We start from the raw sequence: 26,272 nt of genomic DNA on the forward strand, positions 1-26,272 counted from the left end.
CGCGCCGCTTGTTTACTATCGCTCGGTCCGCGCGGGGCATCCTGGGGGCTGTCGTCTTATCGTGGACCCGTGGGCAGGCGCGGGCGGCGGTGGCGACTACAGTTCCCAGAATGCTCCTGCTCTCGCCGGCGGAGGCACCGGCCAATCGGAGCGCCACACGGGGGTGATTGATGTGCGGCGCGGTACAATCCGCTGTGCAGGAGAGTCAAAACATGCCCGCCCTCCGGGAGGAGTCCTGACAGGCAGGCCAGCCAGCCAATAGAAAGCGGCTGCCAATTGAGCAACGTTGCCTCTGGCCACTCAGCGCCCGAGCAGCGCCTGTAGGGGGCGGGACCCGCCGAGAGGACGGGGCTGGGGGGGGCAGCCCAGGGGAGCTCGGTAATGGCGACGGGTTCGGTAAGTGCTACAAAGTTTCCAGCTGCCGTTTTTAGGGGCTGCGGGGTTCAGACGGGGGACGGGAGGGGTTCGGGAGGTCGGGGAGCAGTGGTAAGGGTTGCAGGCCGAGCCGAGGAAGCCGGTGGGTCCAGTCTTTTGACGGCGACGGGAACCTCGGACATTGTTTACTGTACGCCTTCCCTGACCGGCCCCGTGAAGCCGCCACCCTTCCGCACCGCTGGGTTGAAACTCACGGGGTGTGCCGGCCCTCTTTAGGCCCCTTCAAACCACGAAAACAAGCGGAACAGGGGCGGTATCCCCCTCCTTGTTTTCCCGGGGAGCGGCTGCCCGCCCCGGTCTGTCAGAGCGAGGGCGCTGTGCCCGCTGCGGGAGCAGTGGCTGTGCGGCACGGGGAGTGTTTGGGGTGTCCGTGGGTGCGGGTGAGCCCCGCGGGGGCAGCGGCGGCCGGGGCGGGGGGCCCCCCCGGGCCGGTGTTACGCAGTTCGAATGAATGGGGCCGAGCGCGCTTGCGCCGTGCGTCCGCGGGTGTAAACAAGGTCACGTGACGGGCGGGGGAGGCCCTGAGGGGTGTCGGTGAGGGGGGCCCGGGGGGCTCGGACCGGGGCTCCCCGAGTTCTGCTGACCCCGAGCCGCCCTGCGAGCTCCGTCCTCAAGGCGCTGGAGCGGCGGGGGCAGCGCGGCCCGCCCTGCGTCAGAGACCGGGCCGCCCGGGCTTCGAAAACATGGTGAATCACGCTCTGCCTCGGCTGCGCGCTCTGGCACGGCCGGGGATGTGCAGCGAGGATTCCTGATCAAAGCAGCTGCGCCAGGAAAAGTCCCTGGTGTAGATCCAGTCTTGCCAGTGTGTTGTGTTTTGCTTGGAGAAGCTGTTCTCCAAATTAAACTCCGTCCAGCTTATTGCTCAGGCGTAGACCTGGCCTGAAACTTCGTCAGTAGGTTGGGGGAAGAAAGGCAAATAGCAGAAGGGAAAAAACCACGGGAAGCACTTCCACCCAGGCATTCCTGCGCAGTGCGGTTTGGGTGGATGCTGCCCTGTTCCTGCTGAACCCCTTCTCAGCCAGTCTTTATTTACTTTTCTCCCAATTTTATTATTGTACCTCAGAAATAGACATGGTTGAATTAATAAAGTCTTTGTTAGTAGTGCCATTTGTTTTAGCATGACAAATTAACTTACTTTAAAGCACATTTTCATTTAGCCTCCAAAGACAGCCGCAGTAATTACAGTCCTGTGAAGCATGGTTCTAGACGACATTTGACACAACAAATTTTCAATGTAAAGTTGAATTTTCAAAAATCTTTACAAGATAATTAATGATTAATCCCCTTCATTTTAAACCATTGAAAGGCTGAGGAGAAGGACGTGATGTCCACAGCAGGCTTTAATCAAACAGAATAAAAAAATCAAAAGTAAAGTTGGGCACTTTGTTTGTTTTTCTTTGTAATTCTCTTTCAATTTCTTTGTAATTCATTTGTTAGAGGATTTTTTTTTTTGCTTTTGTACACAGATGGCTTTGGTTTAGAGAAATTCTTGTGACTTGGAGGAATAATTCATTTCTCAAACAAGTATCTTTCTTGTCAGACTAGTATTTTCTATTTGTACCTTATCTCTGACCTTCAGAGTGTTAGAATACGAGGACATAAACTTTCAAGTCTTGGCACCTGGCAGGAAGGAAAGAGAAGGTAACATTCTAGAAATAAGTTTGCTTCCTCATTTTGGCAGGAAAATTGGAAAGGAAGAGAGGAAGAAAACCCAAAAAACACCAAGGCAGAAGGAGGGAAAGGAAAGACGTAGATAAGCCAGAAAAACAAGGAGTGGCTTTTCAGAGTTGATTAGTTGGAGATAATCTTCAAGGTCCTGACCTGTACTACTTAGGTCTGTTTTTTCTGTTCAGAAATAACTGAGCTATCTGCTCTTGTGGTCTGTAATTTTACTGTCCCTCATGGGTGACAGGGGTATAAATTGTGTTAAAGGTGTCTTTTGGAGGTGAAAGTAATGTCACTGATAGTTTGAGTTGTATATTCTCATTTCTGTGACCTTTCTTCTCCTCCTTAAAATCAGAATAAACAGATGTAGCTTTGTACTAGAGCCATTTGAGTAGAATCAAGCATCTTTTTATGTTTAGCATGCAAGTTTATATTAGTTTTGCATATATTTGAAAGTTTTGGAGATCAGAAGGGTAGGAATTATCCAGTCAAAACCCTCCTGGACATGATCCTGTGCAACCTGCTGTAGGTAAGCCTGCTTTAGCAGTGGAGGGAGCTGGACTAGATGACCTCCAGAGGTCCCTTCCAACCCAGTCATTCTATGATATTAAAATATTACATTTTTTTCAGCGATTGTTGGTATTTCTCTAATGTAGCTTACTTAGTGGACATGCATATGGCAGACTTTTCAGATTTTCTTTCTTACTAAGCTCTGTTTTCTGCCCTTTCATGAGAGACTCATGATTATTTCTTCAAGGACACTTCATTGAAGTACATGGTAATCATGTTATGGTATCTTTAATTCATCCTCATCTGAAGAAAAAAAGTAGATAACCAAATTACTAAAGATTGGATAACACTGTTTACCAGCTTTTAGAGGCAGTGGCTGTGTAGAATAAACACTCAGTTCTCTGCTGTAGATGATTTAAAATAATGGGTTTGGTATAAATGATACATTGCTAGGATTGGGGAAATGAAACAGAAGTGAAATCTTCCAGTAGGGGTTTCATCTTTCCATTTGCAATACAGGGAAGGCTGTTAGGAGTCCTGCATGTTTGAGACTCTTCCTGGGGGCCAGAGATGGGAAGGGTGGTGGAAAAGGTTCTGCGGAGACACCAGTGCTGAAAGGGTAACTGGGGAGAATGTGGGCCTGATGCTAAATGACAGATGAGACCTGATCTCCCAAGGTTGAGGACAGCATTTTTGCTTTGAATTTCATTTTCCAGGCCTGTTCCCAGGTTCCTCAAGTCCCTGGGTGTGGAGTAACTTGTCTCTGAGAGAGCAAAATACTTTGTCTGTGGCAGAAGTGGAGCAGGTGAGGGGATGCTGGTTCTGTGAGGTTCTGTGAGGCATCCATGCATGAAGCAGTGGGACCTGATGGGATCCCTCCAGGCCAGTCTTGGGTCACAGAATATTTTTGTTTGAAGGGACTTTAAAGGTCATCTGGTTCCAAGCCCCCTGATGTAGCTGGGGACATATTATGAGGATGGTCTCCAAAAAGCAGTGGATGTGGCTCCCAATAACTGGAAGAATGAAAATGTCAGACCAGGCTTCAAGGAGGAGGATGTGGGGAAGCTACAGGCTGGTCAGCATTCATGTATTTTATGGGGCAAAATTCTCCTGACAGCTATGTCTACCCTTTTTGTAAGGCTAGAAGTGGTCTGGGAATAGCCGGGACAGATTAGCCAAAATAAATCTTGTCTTACCCATCTGATTGCCTTTTTGTGATGGGCTTAGTGGCTTAGGATACCAAGTGAATGTTGTTTATCTCTGCTTGAGTAGTGGTTGAGGAGGTAGATCCAGACTTGAAGGCAGTGGGCACAGGCTATGGGAAGTTCAAACCTGCATAAGGAACAGCTTCTTTACTGCAAGAGTGGTTTCTGGAACAGGGGAAATGCCAGGGAGTCTCCGTCCTTCAAGATACTAGAAACTCAAGTGGTCAGGGCCCCAGGCAGCCTCTTGATTTCAGAGTTAGCTCTGTTTTCTGTAAGGATTGTACAAGATTATGTCTAGACACCCCTAAAATATGCTGTGATACTCAACTGACTAATGAGGATTTAGAGCCCTGGTAATGAAGTAGAATATCAGATGCAACTTAAAACAGTTCACATATATGCAAATTTCTAACCTCTGTCTTTTTAAAGCCAGATACTTTGGAGCATCCTAACATGGTGTGGGAAGTGAAGACAAATCAAATGCCTAATGCAGTTCAGAAACTCCTTCTGGTAGTGGACAAGAGAACTTCAGGGATGAATGAGTCATTGGAGTTGCTGAAGTGTAATGAAAACCTGCCCTCTTCTCCTGGATATGCGTCCTGTGATGAGCACATGGAACTTGGTAAATAACATGATTTTTTCAGAGGAAACTGAATTCTGAAGTTTGCTTTAGATTTCCTATGCTGATATTATTGGAAGCTCACTGAATGAAATTGCTGATTTTTAACTTGAATAGGGCAGGGAATTGTGACATCTGAAGGTCTTACTTTGCAGTCACTTTTCCCTTTAACCCATTTCTAGTTCTGACACATTGGCCTGTTGACTCAAATGTGTTCTTGAACTCACAGCCACAAATTTCTGCTTCTAATCCCCAGAGGAGCAGGGTTTTTTTGGCACAAGAAAAATAAACATAAAGCTCAAGAGCTCCTCCTAAAGGGAAAGCATGTTGCTTTAGATCTGCTGCAAATAAAGATTGCGAGATGGAGGAATATTACTTCTGTTCTTAACGTACTGGAGAAAAACAGCATGTACTTAAGAAAGTAGCATTATAATCAGTGAAATATTAACATATTTATTTGCAGTTAGGGAGTGATTAAGACTAATGGTACTTAGTTACATGACAGCACATAGCACAGACTTCTCTTAACGAGCTGGGGTCTTTTCTGTTACTCTGTATGGGATAGGAAAGGTTTATATTATTGGTAGGAATTCACCCTTCCAGGCTGTACACCCAACTTTCATGATTTATTTAATTTATTTAACTCTGGTTCCATGGCAGAAACCTTTTACTTTGAACATGGTCTGATGTTGAATTTTTTTAGTGTTGAACCTTCAAGAACAGATTAATTTAGTTGTCTTTTGTGGAATGTTTTAGTATTTAGTATTTTAGCGAAGCATGTTGTTTTTGAATAACAGTGCTGTATAGTCCTGTGTAAACTGGTCAATCTAGTAAAAACTTTAAAATCAGAACTACATCTAGTTACCTTATTTTTTCTTAAATTTCTTCTGTGAATGTATAATTGACTAGAGATGTTACTATTTCTGTGGCCATTTTTATGAATAGCGTTTGTGAAATGTTGGTAGTTGTGATATGAGAAAATAAAATTACTTCTTAATTAAAAAATTAAAAAAATTTTCTTCACCAAATTTGCAAGGTTTGGTGTCAAATTGAATAGACAACTTGAATATAATAATGGTAATCTGTGCCTTTATTTGTAGATGATCTTCCTGAATTACAGGCTGTGCAGACAGATTCTACCCCACCTGCACTTTTTCAGCTTGGTGCTGATGTTTCACATCAGGAATGTTCAAGGCCTTCATGGAGCCAACATACCTCAAACAGCAATCCAGAAAATGCTTATTCTTCTGAGAATGGGGTGAACTGGTTGACAGAATTAGCAAATATAGCCACAAGTCCTCAGAGTCCATTGATGCAGTGTGCTTTTTACAACAGGTACTGACACGCTTTTCAGTTTTGAACTGTAGAGATTTATAATCCTGTCTCCAAAATCTTTTCTTCACTCTTTACACACTCAGACTTTGAACTAGAGCCCTGTTTTTTGGTCTTTTTATTTGTTCTGTCAAAGTATGCACAGAACTCATCTCAGAGCCTGGTGCAAAAGCTGCTTAGTTTCCAGCTGTGAATGGCATAGGATGATATAAAGACATTGCCTGTCCACAGCAGGCTCAGAAATTATGGACATTTACCTCCTGTGAGGCAGCAAATAAAAACTAAGAGGAACTTCTTACATTAAATTCTTAAAGCTTTCTAGTGCACAGACTTCAGATTTTTATTTTTTAAAAGCAGCTAGCTGGAAATTAATGCAATGTGTATTTTAGTGATAACCGTCTCAAGTTTGTGATATATAAATTCTGTAAGGTTGTGAGCAGCAAGTGTGGGATCTTGGAAATTTCTGGGCTTCACTTTTTACTGTACAGCTTTTCTTAGGTTTATAATCAGAAAACTCAATGCAATACTGTTAATGGTATTAATATACAGCTGAGGTTTAGTCATTTGGACAGAGCAGTTGTCTTTATATTCTCTGAAGAGCAGGGTATTTGCTTCAAGATATTTATAAAAACTTAAGCATTGTGCTAAGGAGATGGTGCTATGGAAGTAGTACTGTCATTTGGGTGCTATTGAGAACCTATGCAGGAGTTACGCTAAATGTTCTCTTTGCCTGAGTTTGCACCCTTTAATCATCCTGTTGGAATACTGGTGTGTGGGAGGTTTGTTTGGTGTTCAAACTCTTGCAAATGGAAATATTTGCAATAAAAGCATTTTAGAGTAATGGCAGCAAAGTTTCATGTTGTCTTAATGGGAGATATTTTAAAATACATGTTTCTGTTGTAGATCATCTCCTGTTCGCATAATAGCAACAAGCAAAAGTTTACATTCCTATGCACGTCCTCCACCAGGATCTTCAAACAATGATCCTAATTTCTCCAAGAATGATGTGGATGAAACACCAGTCAGACATGAAAGGGTGAGTTGTTCTGAAACATTTCAGAATAAGCATGTATGAGAAATGGATTAAGTTTTTTGACAAGGGAAACTAGTTTTTAAAAAAATCTGTTTAGTATTAATACTATTACTATTTAAGCTAGATTTTCTGTAACTTGAGTTTTTACCACACTGGGTAGGCTTGTGGTACTACTTCATATTTTTTGTGATGAGATAACTTCCTAAGAAAGCTCTTCTTCTATTGTGACTCCTTCTATTGCAAGCTTTAAAAAACTGTTACCTTGTTTGAAGCCTTAAAAAGAAATACGAATCCCTCTCCTTTGAAATGCACAAAACCTGTCCATCCTGTGTCTCCTTTTCCCATATATTAATTTGTATCTGAAATTTGTCTGTTAAAAACAGTGAATTTTCTCCAGTGGTTTTTATCTACAACTGCCTTGAGCCTACAGCTTCCCAGTAACTGTACCATAGAGTAATGTGCTTTAAATGATTCTGTAGATGACCAAGGAATGATGAGATGTGTAAAATGCCTACACATGAGCATAAGATAATCCATAGGAATGAAATGAATCTCAGAGAATGAAACTCAAAAATGGCAGAATGCATCTCAGAAAAGGAGATCCATTCATATTTACTGCATTGCTTTAATCTTTGTCTTCATGTTACATTCCTATTAGTATTTAAGGTAAATGATGCCACAAGTGCAAGTTAGAGACTTTCTTAAGACATAAGACCAGCCCTAAAATACTCTGCAGTAAAACACCAACACCATTTTGCTTTTTTTTAATAGGCGAATAGCGAATCAGAATCTGGCATTTTCTGCATGTCATCACTTTCAGATGATGATGATTTAGGATGGTGCCATTCCTGGCCCTCAACTGTTTGGCATTGTTTCCTAAAAGGTAAAATAACATGTATCATCAAATAAGTATTTGTTTTATCTTGTTTTGTTTTTTTTCCTTGTAACACAGACTTTTTTAGCTAACAGTAATGTTCTTTTTTTCCTTGAAAAAATCTGTTAGGCACTCGTTTGTGCTTTCATAAAGGACGCAATAAAGAATGGCAGGATGTTGAAGAGTTTGCAAGATCTGAAAGCTGTGGAAAGGAGGAAAATCTCTCAGTCAGTCCTTACAAGGTAGCTGTTAGTGCTAATAAATTCAGTGCAATACCTGTAACAAAGACTTAGTTTCTTACATTACCCCTGTGCTTTTAATTTCTGTCTCAGGAAAACAGGTTGATATTAATGTTGTTTAGAGCTGATCACTTTGCTGTTTGTGTATCTCACAGAAACCACTTGAACTGAATTAATTTATGCATGTTTTGAATGTTATGTCATCTTTATTAAATTCTAGCAAGAGGGAAATGCAAATTAGAATATTGTTATTTTTTAATACAATGTATGATGAGTATACACCTTGACTATATGCAGGTATATGCTTTTCTTGGGGGAAGTGTTTTGAATTATATGTGTGTTAACAGGACTATGGTTCCAATGGTTTGAAGTTGATTTCTCACGAAGAAAGTATTTCCTGTGGTGAGTCAGTGCTGAAGCTGACTTTTGATCCTGGCACAGTGGAGGATGGCTTGCTTACCGTAGAATGCAGACTCGATCATCCATTTTATGTTAAAAATAAAGGTATGAAATACCTCAAGTACACTTGGTTCCATATTAAAATATTCTCAGAAAATGATTGCAGATTTTGTTGGCATCCCATACTGTTCAATAAAATGATACAAGTTGTGATGTAGAAACAATTTACTTTCTTTGTAAAGAAATCCGGAATATGAACAAACAAAAAAACTTGTAAAGCCATAAAGCTCCAGGAAAACTACCTATCTCTTAAGGAAAGATTTAATTGGGTATATCAATTTGGAAAGCAGAAAAAACAGGGTGGGGGGAGACAGGAAAATTGCAAGTAAGGGAGGCTTTTCACATTTGCTAAAAATGGAACTTCTGATGTTAAAAATCTCCAGGTTTTGATTCTTTTTTGCTAGAATGAGATTTTATTTGAGATTAAAAAAAACTGTTTGCAGTAAGAATTCTCTAAGTAAGAGTTTCTGATTTTTCTTTTGGGTGAAAGAAACTACATCAGAACATTTTTATAAAATTCTGTAATTTCAAGATATAGGATTGCTCCAATGAAGAACTGGAGAGATTGTCTGGCCGTTTGTCTAATTTAACTCTTTACCACTTCAGGTTGGTCATCTTTTTATCCAAGCTTGACTGTGGTACAGCATGGCATTCCATGCTGTGAAATGCATCTTGGAGATCTGTGTCTACCTCCTGGACACCCTGATGCCATTAACTTTGATGATTCAGGTGTTTTTGATACATTTAAAAGGTAATTTTTGGATAAAGTGGCCTCAGTGGTTCTTGTATTTAATGAGTAGGCACCTTAAATCTGGGAGAATTTGAAGCATTACGTAGAGGAAAGAGAGAATAGTTTTGGTAATATGAGATAAATGATAGGGAAAAATGAATACTCAGTACTAGGAAAACTGTGTAATTATGTGCTCTGCTAAACCGCAAAGTAATGCCTTGGAGTGAAATAACTTCTTAGCCTCTTTTTCTGATAGTTTAAGGCAGATTAGATAAAGCAGTAAATATATATTTTGTCTTTATAAATTCTCCAGGTAAAGTGGGTTATGTTTGAAAAATCTAGTACATTTTTCTGACAATAGTCAGGAAACAGTCTGCCAGCTGTTATCTCATGCTTCATATGCAACAATATGTCTGAATTATCTGAGTAGTTTCTTAGTGGTAAATGCATGTGCAATGGCTTTAAAATACAGTATGTTCATAATTAGTTCTTACTATTTTTGTGTATTCTGTTTTTTGGCATTCTTTTATACCTGACTTCAGAGTTTGGTTCACTTTGGGGTTTCCCTGAGCTAGAACGTCAACCAGATAACCTTCAGAGGTCCTGTTCAACTTAAATTGCTCTAAGAGTCTAAGGAAATAGTAAAGATTTTTTTCATACTATTTTGAGATTTTAAGGTTTAGTAAAATCTATCTTTTCCTATGATGTTAGTGCCTTTTTAGCATCTGTTTTTAATCCAGTTGCACTTTGTTTTTTTACAACAGAAGAAAGGGAATTAAAGACTTTTAGCAGTTCAAGCCCTGGGAGCTCTTGTATGATTTCAGTCTGGCATAGAGCAAGTTCAGATTGCTTGGCTTCACTCATTTGCTGTCTGGGCATTTTTCTTAACTCCTGTTGTGAACAGTGTATTTAGAGAGCTGTTAGAATCGTGGTAGCTACATGTCACTGAAAAATATGGATTTCTAGCTCCTTACTAATTTGCAGCCCAGCTGAATACTGCCTTGTACTTCAAATTCCTTGTCTTTATGGGTAGAAGGGAGTGACTGAGAAAGGGACATGAAGCAGCTGCAGCTGTGATAACAGGACAGAAGAATTAAAAACAAAATTCTGTTTCTGTATTATGGGAAAGAGATTATGACTAGGAAGGGTGCTGGCCTGTTGTAGAACAGATAGGTACTTTTTCCTTATCTCATGATAGCCTGCAAGACAGTCAACATTTTCACTTCTTTGCTGCTTTGTACTTTCCTGAGGGATGGTGGAAGCAACTTGTCAGGCTCCACTCTTCTGTGTAGCTCCGTCCCACAAGAGGAGCTGCCTTTGCAGATGAGGGCTGGTCTGCCACATACAGCATTTCCTTGCAAGTAGATAGTTGTACTTGGTGGTCACAGAAAAGCTCTTCAAAACCCTTATTTTGGCCATAAATCATCCAACTACAGCCACATTGAGCAGTATGTAAGAGGAGCCTTAGCATATATATGTTCTATGTTTACTTTGTGGTGATAATTTAGTGGTTTGGATTTATGATTGAGTAGCCTCTTTCCAAGAGTGTTTTTCCCACCTGGAGATGGTAACAGAGAGTATGTGGAGTTAAACTACTTATTTGGTGAATAGAGGTTAATTGTAGTTGTTGGTCAGCTAAAAATTGCAAGAGTTTGTCGTATTTGGAGGTCTGAATTTTATGGAAACAAGTCATCTAAGCTGTTCCAACACCTTAGGAGAAATCTCGCAATTTTGTCACTAGAGGGCAGGCGTTTGTCAGCACAGCATCAAAAAGTGCGACGTCACGGGGTTCTGAGCAGGGTTTTGACCTCACTGGAAGGTTTGTGTGTAAAATAGTATGTATTCAGCTGTCTAGAGAAGTTATTTGTACAGTAGTGGATATAATATAATTTATTTTAATATAGTGGTTTCATATATGCCATTAGTATATATTTGCAAGTGAGCTCATTGCATTTCTTCCTGTTCTATACTTGTCGTTCACTGATCAATTTGATTTATGGTAAGGACAGAAGCAGAAATAAAAAGTGTGTTTAAAAAGAGGATGAAGTTTGAAGACATTGTATAATTGACTGCTACATACCTAAGGAAGCTGATACACAGCAGAACATGTAAAGTTGCAGTCTTCATCACATTGAAAAAAATGCTAACTTATCTGCCAAAGTCTTGTAGTTTTTTGTTTTTCATACTGACATCCACATAAAGCACAAATCATTATGTCACACAAAAGAGGGCAAAGTACTAGAAATGTAGTAAAATTAAAGAGTGAACAGATATTATGGGATTTCACATGAAAATGACTCTGTGTGGCTTTATGATCTGTCTTTTCCCTGTAGTTACGATTTTACCCCGATGGACTCCTCTGCAGTGTATGTGCTCAGCAGCATGGCTCGCCAGCGTCGCGCTTCGCTGTCCTGTGGGGGATCAAACAATCAAGATGCTGAGAGATCAGAATGCAGTAGTAAAAACTGTGCCTCTGCTACATCGTCACATCTTTCCTCCAATCCTTTGTACAGCAAAGCTGGCAAAAGCCACAGCTCAGGGACTGCAAGTACTGTGAGTGCCACTTCTCCAAACAAGTGCAAAAGACCAATGAATGCCTTCATGCTTTTTGCCAAAAAATACAGAGTTGAATACACTCAGATGTATCCAGGGAAAGACAACAGGTAATGATACAAACTGTAGTTTTGCTATTACTGGTGAGTTAGAAGAATATCTGTGTCCTGCTTTTAGATTTAAATAGCCTAAATTTTGCATTTGAAATAAAATGTGTGTATTGTTTTAAGAAAAAGTTTTGAAATATATTAATGTATAGGGTGGTTTATGGTTGGACTGTGAATATTTACAGCACTCAGTGAACTTGACACAAGCCATTTCTGGCAAACTTATCTTCTGAGAAAACACTGGGGTAAAGCAACTGATACATGTATATGTGTGCACTGGCAGAGTTAAAAATAGAGAGCCGTCGTTGTTTACAATGGTGAGGTGCTCTGCTCGTGTGCTGCAATGGAAAAAAAGGGGGTTTCTGGTTCTTCTAATTAAGTCTTGACATATTATTGCAAATTGGTCATGAAGTTACCAGCATTGATTTCCAGTCTGTATATCCAGTTGAAGAGTAGAGTAATAATAAGTTAGGATATCTCAAAGATCATAATCCAGACAGCACATTGCCAAATTTTGCTTGTCCTAAAGGCATTCAACAATCAGTCAAAACTTGCAGGAAGTGTTATATGACTGTGTTTGGGGGACAGGTCCCTGTTAATTTGTTCTTTTGTTCTTAATCTCTAGCACATTTTCTTCCAAACATTTTTTAATTAAGATTTCCATTACATATGTTTTAAGTAATATTTGGTGCTAACTGTGCATATGTAAATGGAAATCAAAACACACAAACATGGACTGATCTTACAATCATATTTTTTACTGTACATAATTTTACAAAAACTGTTACTGTAGAAATTGCATTGTGACATAAAAATTCTAGAACTAAATCTGGTAAAAATTAAAATTGGCAGGGGTTTGAAAGGGGTTTTACTGTTTTATAATGTTCTAATAAGGAGGCTGTAACTGGTGCTGAAATAAAAAATCCTGCCAGACAAATCCCAGCCAATCTTGTATGTCCTGACAATGATGCTGTGTAATGTTTATAGTAAATGAAGCGAAACAGATCTGCTGCCTTCACACACATTGCAACTATCAATGAGAAATGGAACAGAATGTCATCCAGGAAAGTTTATGGTGGTTATATATTTAGTTGAAAATGCTGATTTCAAATGGATGCAGTGAACTGGAGCTGTGGCTGCATGGATGTGAAAATGAATTGAATATTTCAGTGAGCAAGCAGGACAGTGAGCAGGTTTAGCTTGAAGGAAAGAGATGACAAAGTTACAAGTACGGTTCAAAATGCACTGCTCACTGTCCTGGTTGGAGATCAGTGCATTTGGATGCAGTTCCATGGTATCCATGAAACACAGAATGGCAGAAATAGCATTAGTGATAATTGATACAGGCATTCAGCTACTGTCACTCAAGTGTTGCTGAGGTGATGCCTCATTCATTAATTTAGCTGCTGGGAGGCAACTCTCATGTTTTTTAAATATAAGTTTGTGTCATTTTCAGATTACTGTGTACATCTTACAATATAGTAGCCATTTCTGTACAGTGGAGTTCTTATGTTTGCTGCTGTTATTTCCTTACCAGAGTTGGAAAGTACAGAATTTGAAGTATTCTGAGTTAAATGGTCTATTCTGAGACAAAGCAGCTCAAGGCATGTCAGCAAGACAATGAGCTTGTAAATATTCAAAGCACAACTCAACAGTCACACAATACTTAAATGGACTGCAAGACCCCATTTGAAAAACTGGTGTTAGGGCTGCATTTGTTTATTTTCTAGATACTCTTCAATGTAACACTGTAACTGCAGTTGAACTGGGTTGTGTGTTCAGAAATTCTTTGAGTAGTGGATCTTCTAGAGATGAGGGAAATCATATTTTTTTTAAAAGATTTCATGGTGCATTTTTATTTGGGAAGGCATGGCTTTTATAGCAGACCTGCTCTCTCTGGGTCACCATGTTCTTTCCTGAGGGTGTGAGTGATCCAGTACAAGCTGGTGACCCAGAGCAGACAGGTTTCTGGTGATATGCCTCTGGATACTGTCAAAAGATGAAAAATCTCCTAATTAAACTGGTTATGTTTGCTTCTGATGACAGACCAAAGTTACTAGTTCTCAGTTTGGATAGAAAAACAGAAATTCTGTTGCCAAAGAGACAGCTTGTGCAAATGGGCTTGATGGCAATGGGATGTGGTGTCCCCTGCAGGAGTTTGCTCCAAGGAGTCACCAGAGCACGTGGCAGTGCAGGCTCAAGGGCTGTCTGGGCACTTTGGGAGGTGGTCAGTTCCTGTGTGCTCTGCAGCTCACGGAAACTTGAATGGCACCACACGGCCTTGCAGGAGTCAAATCCATTTTTTTGCTATTGTGCAGAATTGCTCTGTGTGCCATGTTATGGAAATACTTGATGACATTCTAATTGTCTTGGTGCAGTTTGAATATCTTTGCTGCCAGCACGGAACTCTATTAATAGGAGAAAGAAAAGTACTTAGTTGTGTCCACCTTTTTCTTAGAGCCAGTCACAGAACTCTCATTGCTGTAATCCGAAGCCAAAGTGTACAGACCACTTAGTAGCTTTAACAGTCATTGATAAAAGAGGTGTTGTTTAGAGATTTTCATTCAGCTAAAAGATGGAGTTAAAGCTTTAATGGGATATTGATCCAACATTTGGGAGTGCAGTTAAGCAATATGGCAGGATAGTACAGGGAAATGTTTTCAAAAAACCTAGAGTTTGTAAGGAAAGGAATTAGTTCAGCCTCTGGAAATGGTGATAGGTGTGTTTGAACAAATGGTTCCATTTGCACAGGAATGGGAACTTACCAGTATGTTCCACCCAGGATCAATTAAAGGTGGAGGAAGCTACAGGTGTTGATTTAAATAGACATGGGGACTTGCAGTTAATCAAATATTTGGCTGAGGTCATATTCAGTTCATTGCTCTAATTATTAGAGAACATATTTTCAGCAAATCTGTCATATGATCTTCTAGCATGAAAGTAGAGCAAAACAAATGTGATTACCATTTGGTGGTGGTTTTTGTAACATCTCTATTTTGCTGCTTTATGCCAGTTGCTGCATGTACACACTTTGAAATGTTAAAATGTGCATTGACCCATGCTCAGCTAACACACAAGTCTCAGCTGTTTAACTGTTAAAAGAACTGTGAGAAGATAATCGCAAATATGATTATTAAAAATTTTGATACAGCTGATTTCTTCTGTGTGTGTTAATTCCAAATTTAACTCACATATTTTTTAAAGTGCTCAGATAAAAAAGAAAATAAAAAAATCTTGGTATTTCTTAGCACTGTCCTGACTGTACTGTAAACATTTATCTTGCAGAGCCATAAGTGTGATACTTGGCGACAGGTGGAAGAAAATGAAAAATGAGGAAAGAAGGATGTACACACTAGAAGCCAAGGCCTTGGCAGAGGAGCAGAAGCGTTTAAATCCTGACTGTTGGAAAAGAAAACGAACAAATTCTGTATGTTTGTGAAGCAGACTTTTTTTTTCATTATGTCATTACATGTGTTCAGATGGGTTACTACAGTGTGTTTTGTTCAGAATAAGCTGCTTTCTTAGTAGCCAAAACCCTCATTTACTCCTGTGTTGTGTAACCTGCTTTTGGCAGTTTGGCAGAGACAGATCAGGAGAGGGTCTGTCTGAATATTTTATGAGAGTTCTCTGGATTCTGTTGTACTGAAAGTTAGTGTGCTTGTGAAATGCAAAGGAAGGGCACGTGGTCTTTCACTTTGATGTGAGTTCATAAGGTTGTACCTAAACTTTTTTCTCTTCTGTTAAAGCTTTTTCTTTACCTTTTTCTAGTTTTGTTCCTGATAATTTATATCAGCATATATGATGATACTGAAGGAGCAAAATAATTTTTCCCTGTGAATCCCCTTCATTTATTACTCTGTTCAGTTGTAAAATAAATACAGTAGATAATACTACTTGTGTAGCAAAATAAATTTTTGTAGAAAGTCATCAGTCTAAGAGTCTGCAGCAATTTATTAGTAGGTGGTGGATGTATTAAAAAAAGAGAAGGGCTTTAAAGCTGAAACATCATGTAAAGCAAACATCAAAAAAGGAGATTCTGCTTGTCCAACAAGAAAAGTAGATTGGAAAGAAAGATGCACAGAGTGCTTGCCAGGTTCTTCCATTTTATGTCTGGGTAGGAGCTTGAAGGGTGATGTGAACTTCATCTACATGGTTGGTGAAACCATCCATCCATGTGGTGTCAGATTTCATCCTCGAGTTACCCCCTTTCCTTTGATGTGTAAATGAGGCTTCTTTCTCAAGAGCATATACAAGTGTTGCCTTAAGACTGAATAAGAAATGCTCCAACACTGAGTTGTTTCTTTCTGCTGCACATACTTTGTGCAGTTTCCAGTCCCTTGCTGCAGAAGGTTCCACCAAACCCCAGCTGCTAGGAACAAGCTGTTTTTCTGTTCACTGCATTATTTTAATCAACAGTGACAGCTTCTGTTACATTTCCTTGTGGGTTTAGTTAAAATAATATTATTTATTGATTCTGCTCTTACACCAGTGCAGTTTTGAGCTTTGGATGGTGAGATCACAGGCTCACCTGTGAGCCTAATGCAATGCAGAGGCGTCTTTGTGTGTAGCTGAGTAGTGATGGGTTTGCCTCAGTAAAATGGGTTTGCCCTGCCTTGCAGTAGGAGTTTCCTTGTCCCTACAGTCTTCAGGCCAAGAGAACAGGATCTGCAGAATCTGTTTCCTCAATGCTCCAGCAGGAAATGCCCTTCATAATTGTTGTAGTTCAGTGAACCGAGCTGTTAGGAGTCTGGTAACCTTACTCAGTAATGCCAGTGGGCTCTAGGCTGTGACAGAGACGTTGTGATGGTCTTTTGATGATCAAGGAATAAAACTGTCTGGCTTGACCTTTTTGTTTTCTTCTGAATAACTGACCATGATTTGTGAGTGAATACTTGTGGCTTTGAAAACAAGTGTTGTGCTCTTTGCTTGACCTGGTTTTCTCTTCTCTTTTCTTAGGGCTCACAACAGCATTAAGCCAGAATTTTCCTGTAAACTCTGTATTTACAAAATGGCTGTTGCTTGATGGCGAGAAGATGCAAGATCAAGGTCTTACTATTTGTTGTGACTATGTGTGACCATAAAATACTGGCACCATCATGGAAATGATCTGAGTGCAGATTTGCTTTTTACAATAGAACATTAAGTAAGCTAAAAACTATCAGCATTTTAAACCAAATTGCCTTATTTTTCTTCCAAACTTCATTATGTATCAGGTAATATAGGCTTGAAAATGGATATCCTGTGGTGCTAAAGTACTTTAGAAAGAGGCGAAGGAGATATGTATAAATGTTTATTTTTAAAAGAAAATGTACAAAAAGGGGAATTTTAAAATATGTAACAGCTGTTTATATACATTGATTCTTATTGCTGATTAATATGTATTGCACAACTGTATTATTAATTGCGATTATGAGGCCTGGGATTTTCTGAAATGGCAAAGTGTATTATCAGCTTCCAGCTTCCCAGCCTGCCCTGCTGCCAGCAAGTCACCAGAAGGTGTGGGAATGAGGGTGTGGTGTGATGTGGCAAGGGAGCTGCTGCTTGGGACTTCACTTAGAAAACTTGTATCCACAAGGGAGATATTTTTGCATCAGCTGGCACAAGTGAGAGCTGTCATTTTGTGGTGGAATCAATGTCCCGGGACAGGATGAAATGAATAAATAGCGTTATCTCAAGAAAAGTGGTGCTGTTGATATCATCACCATCATAGTTATTACTCTGTGTTTTGTCTTTGCCACATATTCTACAATATTTTATTTTGCCATAAGACATCTTTATGGTGGGGGCAAACTTTGCACTTAACTATATGTGCAACACTTGCACTTTACTTTTTTTTCTTCTCCAACTGTCTAAAATTAGAGCAGGTGTGTTAGGATTACAATTGCTTCTGCTGTGAACATTTACAATCATGGCTTTTCCTGTACTAAACAGCTGTGCGTTGTTTTTTTTTTTTAAGAATCACAACTGTAAATTTCAGTTTATGACACGTCTACATGATGTTGCCCCTAAGATTTTTGCACACTATATTCTTGTATATTATTTCAAATAAATTCATTAAAATTTGGTGTTGTGTATTTTATAAAATGAAGATTAATCACAAAGTCAGCGCTGCAGCAATAAGCACATTCTGCATGGAAGTCTTTACACAAACCCATCCAAAGTAGATTTTAATGCTTTGCCATTAGGAAGCTAGTAAAGAATTTCAAATACTATTTTCAAGATTGGATATTTAATGTTCTTTATTACAGTTTAAGCAAAAAGAGTTGAAATCAATATAAATTATTTCTAAGCAAGTAGCAGTGCAATAGAGAAGCATTTAGGTTAGTTATAAATATTTTTCCTTGTGTTAAAATTAGTGATTTTTAGATGGAAACTGATGATTCAAATGTTTCAAAAGTACGATTTTCTGAATACGGCTAAAATGTATTCAACTGCTTAAAACTCTACTTGTAGGGAAAGAGCTGCTTCCTTATTTGAGATATTCAGCAATTACACTGTAATATATGAGTTCTAATTTTAAACTTTTCTAAATTCAAAAGGAATGCTTAAGAATGTTTCAATTAGATGTAGACTTACAGCACATAAAAGTTGTCCCATTTCCTTACAATATTTCTGTTTAAGTAAGTCCCTGTAATGTGAACATAAAGCAAGAAGACAGAAGTTTCAGACATGAAGGAGGTAAATGTTTCATTGTAAAGCTGATGTACTTGGGGATAATTTACATGAACAGTGAAGATGTATGTGGTACCAAAGCTCCCAGCTGTGTTAACGTCCATTCCCTGGTGTGAGAGCTTTGTCCAGCTGTGTTCACTGAAGAGTTGACATGGCTTTCTGCAGCAGCTGAACCATTATGGGATAGACTGGTGCAAACTCCTTTCCCTCTCTTGTTCTCACTGACTGAACATAAGCTTCCAGTGCACCGCTGAAAAAAAAAAAAAAGTAAAGCAGCTAAAGCAATTAAATACTGTAAATTCAGGATCTGCAACAGAAATTAATTGCCTTCTTCCCTCCTGCAGAATTTTCCTCAGATGGTCCTACTTGTCTGTGGAAGGAAGTGAGCAAGGAAGACCTTGCAAAGCTTTGTATAATTGTTCTGTGATCTTCATCTCCTTTCTTGCACGTTTGAGGAGCAAACAAGTTAACATTTAAATAAGCAGCAGCATGTTGCAGATGGCTTGAAATGACAGCTCTGACGCACAGACTGGGGCTCAGTGCTGCACTGGTAACCTTTAGAAAGGGAGAGAATAATCTCCAGCTGCTGCAGACGCTGAGAGTGCAACTTCCAGCATGAAAAGTGGGGCACTGGTGAGCAGCCGCCATGCCCTGAGGTGATTCCTGGCACAGCTTTTTGAACTCCCACCGTCCATCTCAGAAACACCGCGCTAAGCCCAGACAGGGCTTGGGCAAGGCACGGCCTGGCTCTCATACATTGTCACAGGATATCACACAGAGAGTCATCATGTGTGAACTGCACAAATAAAACACTGCAAAGCTAAAAGGGGCAACTGTGGTAATGCTTTACAACACAGGATCACCTTTCAGCTAACATTCTAGTACACAGGATTGCTGAGTGACAGTGTATTTGTAAAACAAACACTGTAAGTGTTCATCTGTTGAGATTCCAACTTACTAATTCATTAAGTAGGCCAAGCTAGTGTTGCCACACTTAAATATAGCTTTGAATTTAATTTTCTTCTCCTTTTCTGCTTCTATTTCTTCATGTAACTGATACAATCTTGGAGTTTCCTTCTAAAATTTGCTTATATTTGTGCTATTTACAGCAAAGCTGACATTAAGAAAATCCACGAGCAACAGGCCCCATTTCAAGTGGAGACTAATACAACTCCTGGTATGTGGCTGCTCCTTTTCTAACGCAGAATGTCACCACAGCCCTTCCAGTGCTGCACTAACAGCAGCCCACAGGGCAGTGGGGTCCTGCCGCGAATGCGGTCACTGAGCAGGGAGTGGTTCTGGATTTTGTCTCATGCATTTCTTTCTGGGAGTGCAGGATGCACCAGCACAGCTGCTCTGCCAGTGAGGGAGCCCGCTGGCTTTTAGTAACATGGCAGGAACATTCCCAGTCCCCCTGGGAGAAGGCAGATGGTGGTTGTGCACATCTGGTGAAGGGGTGGGGGCACCGGGGTCAAGTGCGTTGGTAACACAGAGCAACCGCAAAGCTGTGCCTATAAATACACACCCACTGCTGCAGGATGGTGGGCTCTGGAGGCAGAGCTGTATTTATGTTTGCTGCTACTTCCAACAAACAAGCCTTTGGAGGAACCCTTCGTTCCTGCACGAAGAGTTCACAGATTTGAAGGCAGCGCTGCTCCCTGGTAGGTGCCTGCTGGCAGCTGGCAGCAGTAGGCAGTGAATCAGGCAAGGCTTAAGGAAAGCAAAAGTACTGAAGAGTGATATTCAGCCCATGTTTCACACACACAGGCTTCTCCTGGCATAAGATGCTAAGAGAGGAGCAGCCAAGATCCCTGTGTGATGCTGTAGCTCTGAGAAGCCTCAGATGAGCCCATCAAACCTGACAAACCAGAGGAGATGGTAGGAACATACAGGGTCACAATACACTTGGGGCCTGGGAGTAAAGCTGCTGCCACATCAGCAAGGGCTTGGCCCCTCCTCAATGACTCGAGCCCATCTGTGTCAAGAGCATCGCTGGGAACTTCCAGCAAAGTTCATTTATCAGCAAGTGGAAGAAGCTCCTGAGGCCTGTGCTCAGTTCACTGGAGAGACGAGTCTGAGCTTTGGGTTCCAAGAAGCCAATGACAGCTACGGCAGCCCGGCCCCACGAGCTGTCCTGGGGCTGCTCCCGCTCCTGCCAGCACTTCCCATCCCCAGAAATGCCGGTGCTGATCCGCCAGCCTCACTGCCAGAGCACCAGGAGGAGCTGGCTGTCCCCACATACAGTCCCTCTTAATGGAGTTTGACAGGAGAGACTGAAGCGTGCAGCTCTGCAACCAAAGAACCTGAGGCAGCTTCACTTCTGAGCTCAGGATGGGAATGAAATGGCACAGCACGAGGTAATTCCCACCACAGCTCCTGATGTCCCTATGCAGCATCCAGACCTCACAGTCCCTCTTTGCTGAAGCCCAGGAGATATTGTCTAGGGGTACACAAAAGAAGGATGGAGTGGATTACTAAACAGTTGAGATGCTTCAGAAAAATAAAGTTATGTAGCACAGAAACAGTTCCTCATGTTGGCCTTGGAGCACTTGAGAGCTCTTCCATTTTGATAACAATTTACTCGTGAACTACTGCTGAGTAGGGGTCCACCCCAGGTACAAATGCACTGTAAGGAATCTGAATTTTTGCACAGCAGCAGACCACAACAGAGAAGTAATCCCTTGTTTTTTGGAAAGAATATTTATCTTATCTAGCTAAAGTAAACCTGACTTTTTGCACCTGGTCAGCTCCCTGAAAACCAATGGTCCCTGGGGAGCAGCTCACTTCCTTCCCAGCAAAAGACATCAGCATAATGAAGTGCAGAGAGATTAGGCACATCCACAGGTTTATTTTAAATCCCATGATTGAGAGAGAAAAAGTGAGACTGGGGGAATGGGACAGCAGGAAATTGTGCTTTTTAGATAAACTGGCCTCTTGTAGCAATGAGAAGCCAGCATAGGATGAGCAGACTGAGCAGCAAGAGAGAGATGCAGGCAGGGAAGGCTCAAGGATGACATCAAGGATGCCATCCTGATGAGTGGAGGTGCTTCAGAAGAGTCAGAAATGTCTCACATTTCCACTCAGGTGAGCACTCAAGTGCTCTGGTCAGCAGTAATTGTTAGACATGTTACATGTTTGTTACCTGCTACAAAGAATTGTCTCTTGTATTAAAAAGACAACTGAGAAACTCCTGTGAGTTTTCTTACTGTGACTGTCATTCATCTTTTTAAATCTCCCCCCTTGCACTCAGCAGTATCCCTGTCTTTTCCTTTCTATACATTCCTCAAAGTTTGTTGGGCTCAAATAGTTTTTTGAAGTCATCAAAAGCTGAAAATAGAAAAAAAACCACATTGACCTGCTTAACTTAGAAAGCTCTAACACCTCTTGGTGAAGTTGTGGGTTGGCAGCATTATCCAGATGGTAACACTGCTATCCCTTAAGTGACTTATCTCCTTGCTTTGAAAAAGCCCTTGAAGAAGATTACAGAGATAACCAGATAGATGAAAGGGAGAAGCTTTACCCTAAGAGTAGCACCCAAAAACTCCATGTGAGCCCTTGATAATCCTTTGCCAGACTGTTACTGCCATCAGATCAAATAAGATGGAATGAGATTTAGGCTATGCCAAGTGCCATACAGCACCATTACAGTTCTACTGTCACACCTTCTAGCAACTTGTATCTTTTTTCCTTCTCTCCTGCCCCAAAAGAATCTGATTTAACTTGCAAAACCAACTCCATCAGAAGCAACTAAGAGGAGTTTTGTAGGTCCCTTCTGCTGCACTTGCTCTTTTACTGTAGCTTTGCTTGCATTCTTTCAAAGAGATAAGTCAAACTTCACGAATATGACCAACCTGAGAGCATCACAACTCTTAGCCATTCCAAAGGCAGCCAGTAATATCAATACTGTCAGTTGAATGCTCAGGCATTTTTCTAAAAGAGACCTTGTACAGCTTTACACTAAACAATGAAAATATAAGCTTTCTTTATACTCCCAACTGCATTCACTATTTTCCTGTGTCCCACACTTGCACCTCCAGTACAAGTATTTTAAGCACTCTGAAGCTGAATGTTTTAATAATATCATAATCTGTATCATAATATATACTGTACTATACTATACTATAATAGAAATAAAATAATCAGTAGCTTTACCTGAAACGCTTTCTGGTAAAGCAAACTGGCCTGGAGAACTCCCTGCTCCCTGTGCCCACCCAGGGAAGGCCAGGAGACTGCTCCCACACAGGCAGGTGTAGGAAAGCAGTCGAGGGGAGGATGAAAAGCTTCTGCAGCTGCTGGAGGCTGGTAGGAAGGAGGCAGCCACCATCACCTGGAGCTTCACGTGCTGCCAGGGAATCGTGGTCAAGCTCAGGATACTCCTTTGCATTGCTGCCCGTGGGAATGGCACCAGGAAGCCTGTCCATTCCTGGTAAGGAAAGGTCCAGGTAGTAAAATGGTACAAATCATGAATCCAGGGAGAAAGGCTGTTTGGAGTCCAGAGAATAAAGGTGAGGTTGCTCCAGAGTGAGAGGGAGGAATGGGCTGGAAGAGATAACTAAAAGCACCAATGGTTATAGAGTAGACATGGTTCCAGATGTTCATTGGGATGGGAATTTTGTTTTGCTGAAGACAGTCAACAAGTCTTCAGGGTGGGATTTTGGAACTCCAGCATACAGGAATATGGACAGTGCAGGATGTTGCTTGTGGCAAAGCAAGATGATTGCTGCTGCATGCAGCCAGACTTCAGTGCAGGCTGCCTGCAACTTGGAACATCACAGGAGCTGCTGGGAAGCCTACCTGACTAATTTGGGGTAATAAATGAATTCAGGGGCTTTGTTAACACTTGAAATGCAGAATTTTCCATGACATTTTGGTAAGCTTTAGCACTCCTAGCTCAAATGAGCTTTTGTAAACTATGCTGGCAGTACAGGACTCGATTCAGATGCACCAGTCTACCATTGAAATTTTGGCAGGCTTCACTCCTATTGAAGACACTGTAAAAACACCAGTGCTAAAGTAGTTGTGGAAAAATAAACAGCACTATGGGTGAAAGCAGTATCATCAAGTCTCCAGCACAGAGGAGATCACAGCTGTTGTCATATAAGAAGATGTAATATGTAGTTATATTATTGTTGTTTAAGATGGAAGAAGCCCTGTTTATGTAATATACAAAACATACTCTTGAAGGGATTAGACTAAATAATGCCCTAAATTCGGCATCTTCTAGTCTAATAAAGGACATAAAACCTGTTCAGCAATCTGTTTCTATTTTAAAAGACAAGCTATGGTATACATTACAAATATTGTTTGTAAAAGAGAGCTATGGAAGGAGGGTTGGTGGGATGTTCTGCATATATTAATGCTTCATTAAAAATGCCATAAGAAGTAAGGAAAAAAAAAAAAACCTTAAGTTTAAGATGCCCTCCCACATAAGGAAAAGGATTTTAAAGCACTTATTAAATTACTTCACTTGCATGAGCAAAACCATGAGCTTTCTTGGAAATCAGGACAAGCTGATTATATAAGACCCTGATAGTTCTTCTTTAAAATGTTATTTCAACCCATGAAGATTTTTACCTAGAGTTAAAAGGGAAAAAAAAGAAAAGTGTAATTTGGCTTGTGATCCCCTTCTTAAGGGATCTTAATGTGTATCAGTTACAAATACTCTAATTAATTAATTTTATATGGAATTGTGAATCCTAGCACTACCCTCCTGGGCTCTGCCTTTGGTCAATGGAATCAGATTTACATTGTAAGCTTCAGAAGAGGCAGGGATCATCTTTCTGCTCAGTAGTGGGACTGCACCCTGTGCACTCCTGTCCCCATCAATCAGCAGGGCAGCTGCAGGACCCTGGGGCCAGACTTTTCTTTAGTATTTTGGTTAAAGTCTGTTTGCTGTGCAAACTTTAGGGCAAAGCAGAAAATAAAAAATGTGCTGTGTAAAGCACATCTGTGTGACACCGGGCCTATTTAATCAGGGCTATCAAGATTACTGTAAAACCAAACAGTAAAACCTCCAACAGCTTCACCTGCAGGACAAGCGAGGAGCAGGAGACAGCTGTGGTTATTCCAGCCTGCACAATGAGGAGCTCAGAGGTGTGCTGGCAGAGACACCTGGCTGCCAGCCAGGGTTGATGGATGCTGGAGTGCTGCAGCCTCCTCTCCCGGCCGCGCTCTTTCCCTGCGGCAGAGGCAGCGCTGACGGAACCCAGCACACAGATGGGGCTTTCACAGCGCTCCCCAAACTGCCATTTGTCCCTGCCCCGGGCAGGTGAGTGGTCAGAGCAACTCCCCAGCTCAGAACTGCAGCTTGTTATGGAAATAAACCCTTCACTGGGCCTGGCTTTCAACTCTGCTTCAGCAAGGGGGAGCTTGAATAAGGGGAGTTAACACACACTTTAATGGTAAAGGTAAGAATTTGGCCCTTGAATGGGTGAACTGTCCTTCAGACTGGCTCAAATCCTGTCATGTCTAATAGGGTTTCTTTTATGGAAGAAAATTTGAGGTTTCAAGCTTAATTTTAAGAAAAAAATGCCCATGACACTTAAAGAAGTGTTCCTTTCAACCCAATCCCTGCTCAGGGAGGACACCTGCAGCAGGGTCATCTCATACAACTTTAAATGTCTGCAGGGCAGCTGGCTGCCTGAGAGAGCTCCTGTGTCCCAGCCCACACTGCACTCACTGAACAGAGAAAATGGCAGCTTTCAGGACACAGTGCAACTGACCTATTTTAGGTACCTGCTTCAGGATGAGATGAATCAGCCCCAGCAGCACCTGTTTCTCTCTGTTGACTATAAAGGGAGTCCGGAAAATATACCTCTGGCCAGGTAAATACCACCCCTCGTGCTGAATAGAAGCAGAAGGAAATGCACAAAAATGCTCAGAACAGGACTAATTCATGCCATTCACACCACATTGCAAGCGAAGCATTTAAGACCTACAGAGCGGAAGAAGCACTCCAATTAGCTTTAATATGAAGCTAGAAGGATCCTGGTAACACGAGGAAATTAATATCTAGGCAGCAGGCCCCTAGAGTAATTGCACAGTTGTTACAACGGGAAGTTGCAGAAAATTACCATTTGCAAGGTTGCAGCAAACAAAAAGATAATATCTTGATGTAGGCCAGTGCAGGGATCTGAAGGTTCCAAACATCCAAAGTTCAACTCACACAGCTGAAATGACTACGGGTGGAAAAAGCCTGAAGAGGATGACTGATAGAAGAGCAAGATGCCTGCAGTTCAGCTAAGGTTCATATGAGACACAAAAAGAGCAGGCTCAGAAACCTTCCAGTAGAGTATTAAAGAAAATATGAGTGATTCATGGTCATACTAGTGACTGATGTCTGCTTGCCTGCCTTACATATGGATAAACAGCCATGCAAAATGAATAAAGGATTCAATTAAAGGATTGAAAGGAAAACTTAAGTATTCCAGCTTCACTACTTGGTCTAATGGATGATGCTGTCTCAGTCTAAAAGCCTCATCCCAAGATTTGTTCCTTAATACCTCCATGGTTAGAACAATTTATCAGTGTCTGAACATGACCACCAGCAAGCCCATTAACTGAATCAGTCTGAATGAAATTTAATTGCAGACAAAGACAAAAGTGTGTTTTAGCTTAAGGATGGCATTTTCAAACTTGGGGAAAATGAATTGAAGAGAACAAAATCCCACCAGTTCTCAAATGGTTTGCATTCTTGGCTTTCCCTACTATATCTGCCAGTGTTGCTAGTACTATCAAGACAGAAATTACAATCAAAATAATCATAACTGATAACATATACAGCTCTCCTGCATATATCACCTATGCCCCTGTATTTCAATGTCATGGCTTGAGATTCAA

At 41.0% G+C, this 26,272-nt stretch overlaps 2 protein-coding genes and 1 long non-coding RNA gene across 9 annotated transcripts in view; 2 read left to right on the forward strand and 1 right to left on the reverse strand.

Annotated features, from left to right (window-relative positions):
- The first annotated feature begins 281 nt into the window (after positions 1-281).
- Positions 282-17,824, forward strand: HBP1 (HMG-box transcription factor 1). 3 transcript variants are annotated; one of them, XM_015627193.3, is made up of 11 exons: positions 282-396; positions 4,245-4,437; positions 5,535-5,769; positions 6,670-6,802; positions 7,571-7,682; positions 7,803-7,915; positions 8,260-8,416; positions 8,978-9,122; positions 11,435-11,764; positions 15,047-15,188; positions 16,718-17,824. In XM_015627193.3, the coding sequence occupies exons 1-11, from the start codon at positions 382-384 to the stop codon at positions 16,733-16,735; spliced, it is 1,593 nt and encodes a 530-aa protein (XP_015482679.1). In that variant the 5' UTR covers positions 282-381; the 3' UTR covers positions 16,736-17,824. The 3 variants fall into 3 exon arrangements, with proteins under 3 accessions (XP_015482679.1, XP_015482680.1, XP_015482681.1); XM_015627194.3 differs by having other exon boundaries at positions 289-396; positions 4,249-4,437; XM_015627195.3 differs by lacking the exon at positions 282-396 and adding an exon at positions 2,611-2,629.
- COG5 (component of oligomeric golgi complex 5) overlaps positions 17,038-26,272 on the reverse strand; it is a 174,843-nt gene continuing 165,608 nt past the window's right edge. Inside the window, exon 22 of one of the 2 annotated variants that reach the window (XM_015627190.3) lies at positions 17,038-18,683. In XM_015627190.3, the coding sequence (XP_015482676.1) occupies positions 18,569-18,683 (115 nt within the window). In that variant the 3' untranslated portion in view covers positions 17,038-18,568. The remainder of the gene's footprint in view (positions 18,684-26,272) is intronic. The other variant, XM_015627191.3, reaches the window with a different exon arrangement.
- LOC117244397 lies at positions 18,678-25,854 on the forward strand. Of its 4 annotated transcripts, none has more exons than XR_004497377.1 (3): positions 18,678-20,790; positions 24,454-24,840; positions 25,061-25,854. It is a non-coding gene; the product is annotated as an uncharacterized LOC117244397 (long non-coding RNA). The 4 variants fall into 4 exon arrangements; XR_004497378.1 differs by having other exon boundaries at positions 24,454-24,701; XR_004497375.1 differs by having other exon boundaries at positions 24,454-25,854.

Source organism: Parus major, chromosome 1A (genome assembly GCF_001522545.3).
Source record: "Parus major isolate Abel chromosome 1A, Parus_major1.1, whole genome shotgun sequence".
NCBI lineage: Eukaryota > Metazoa > Chordata > Aves > Passeriformes > Paridae > Parus > Parus major.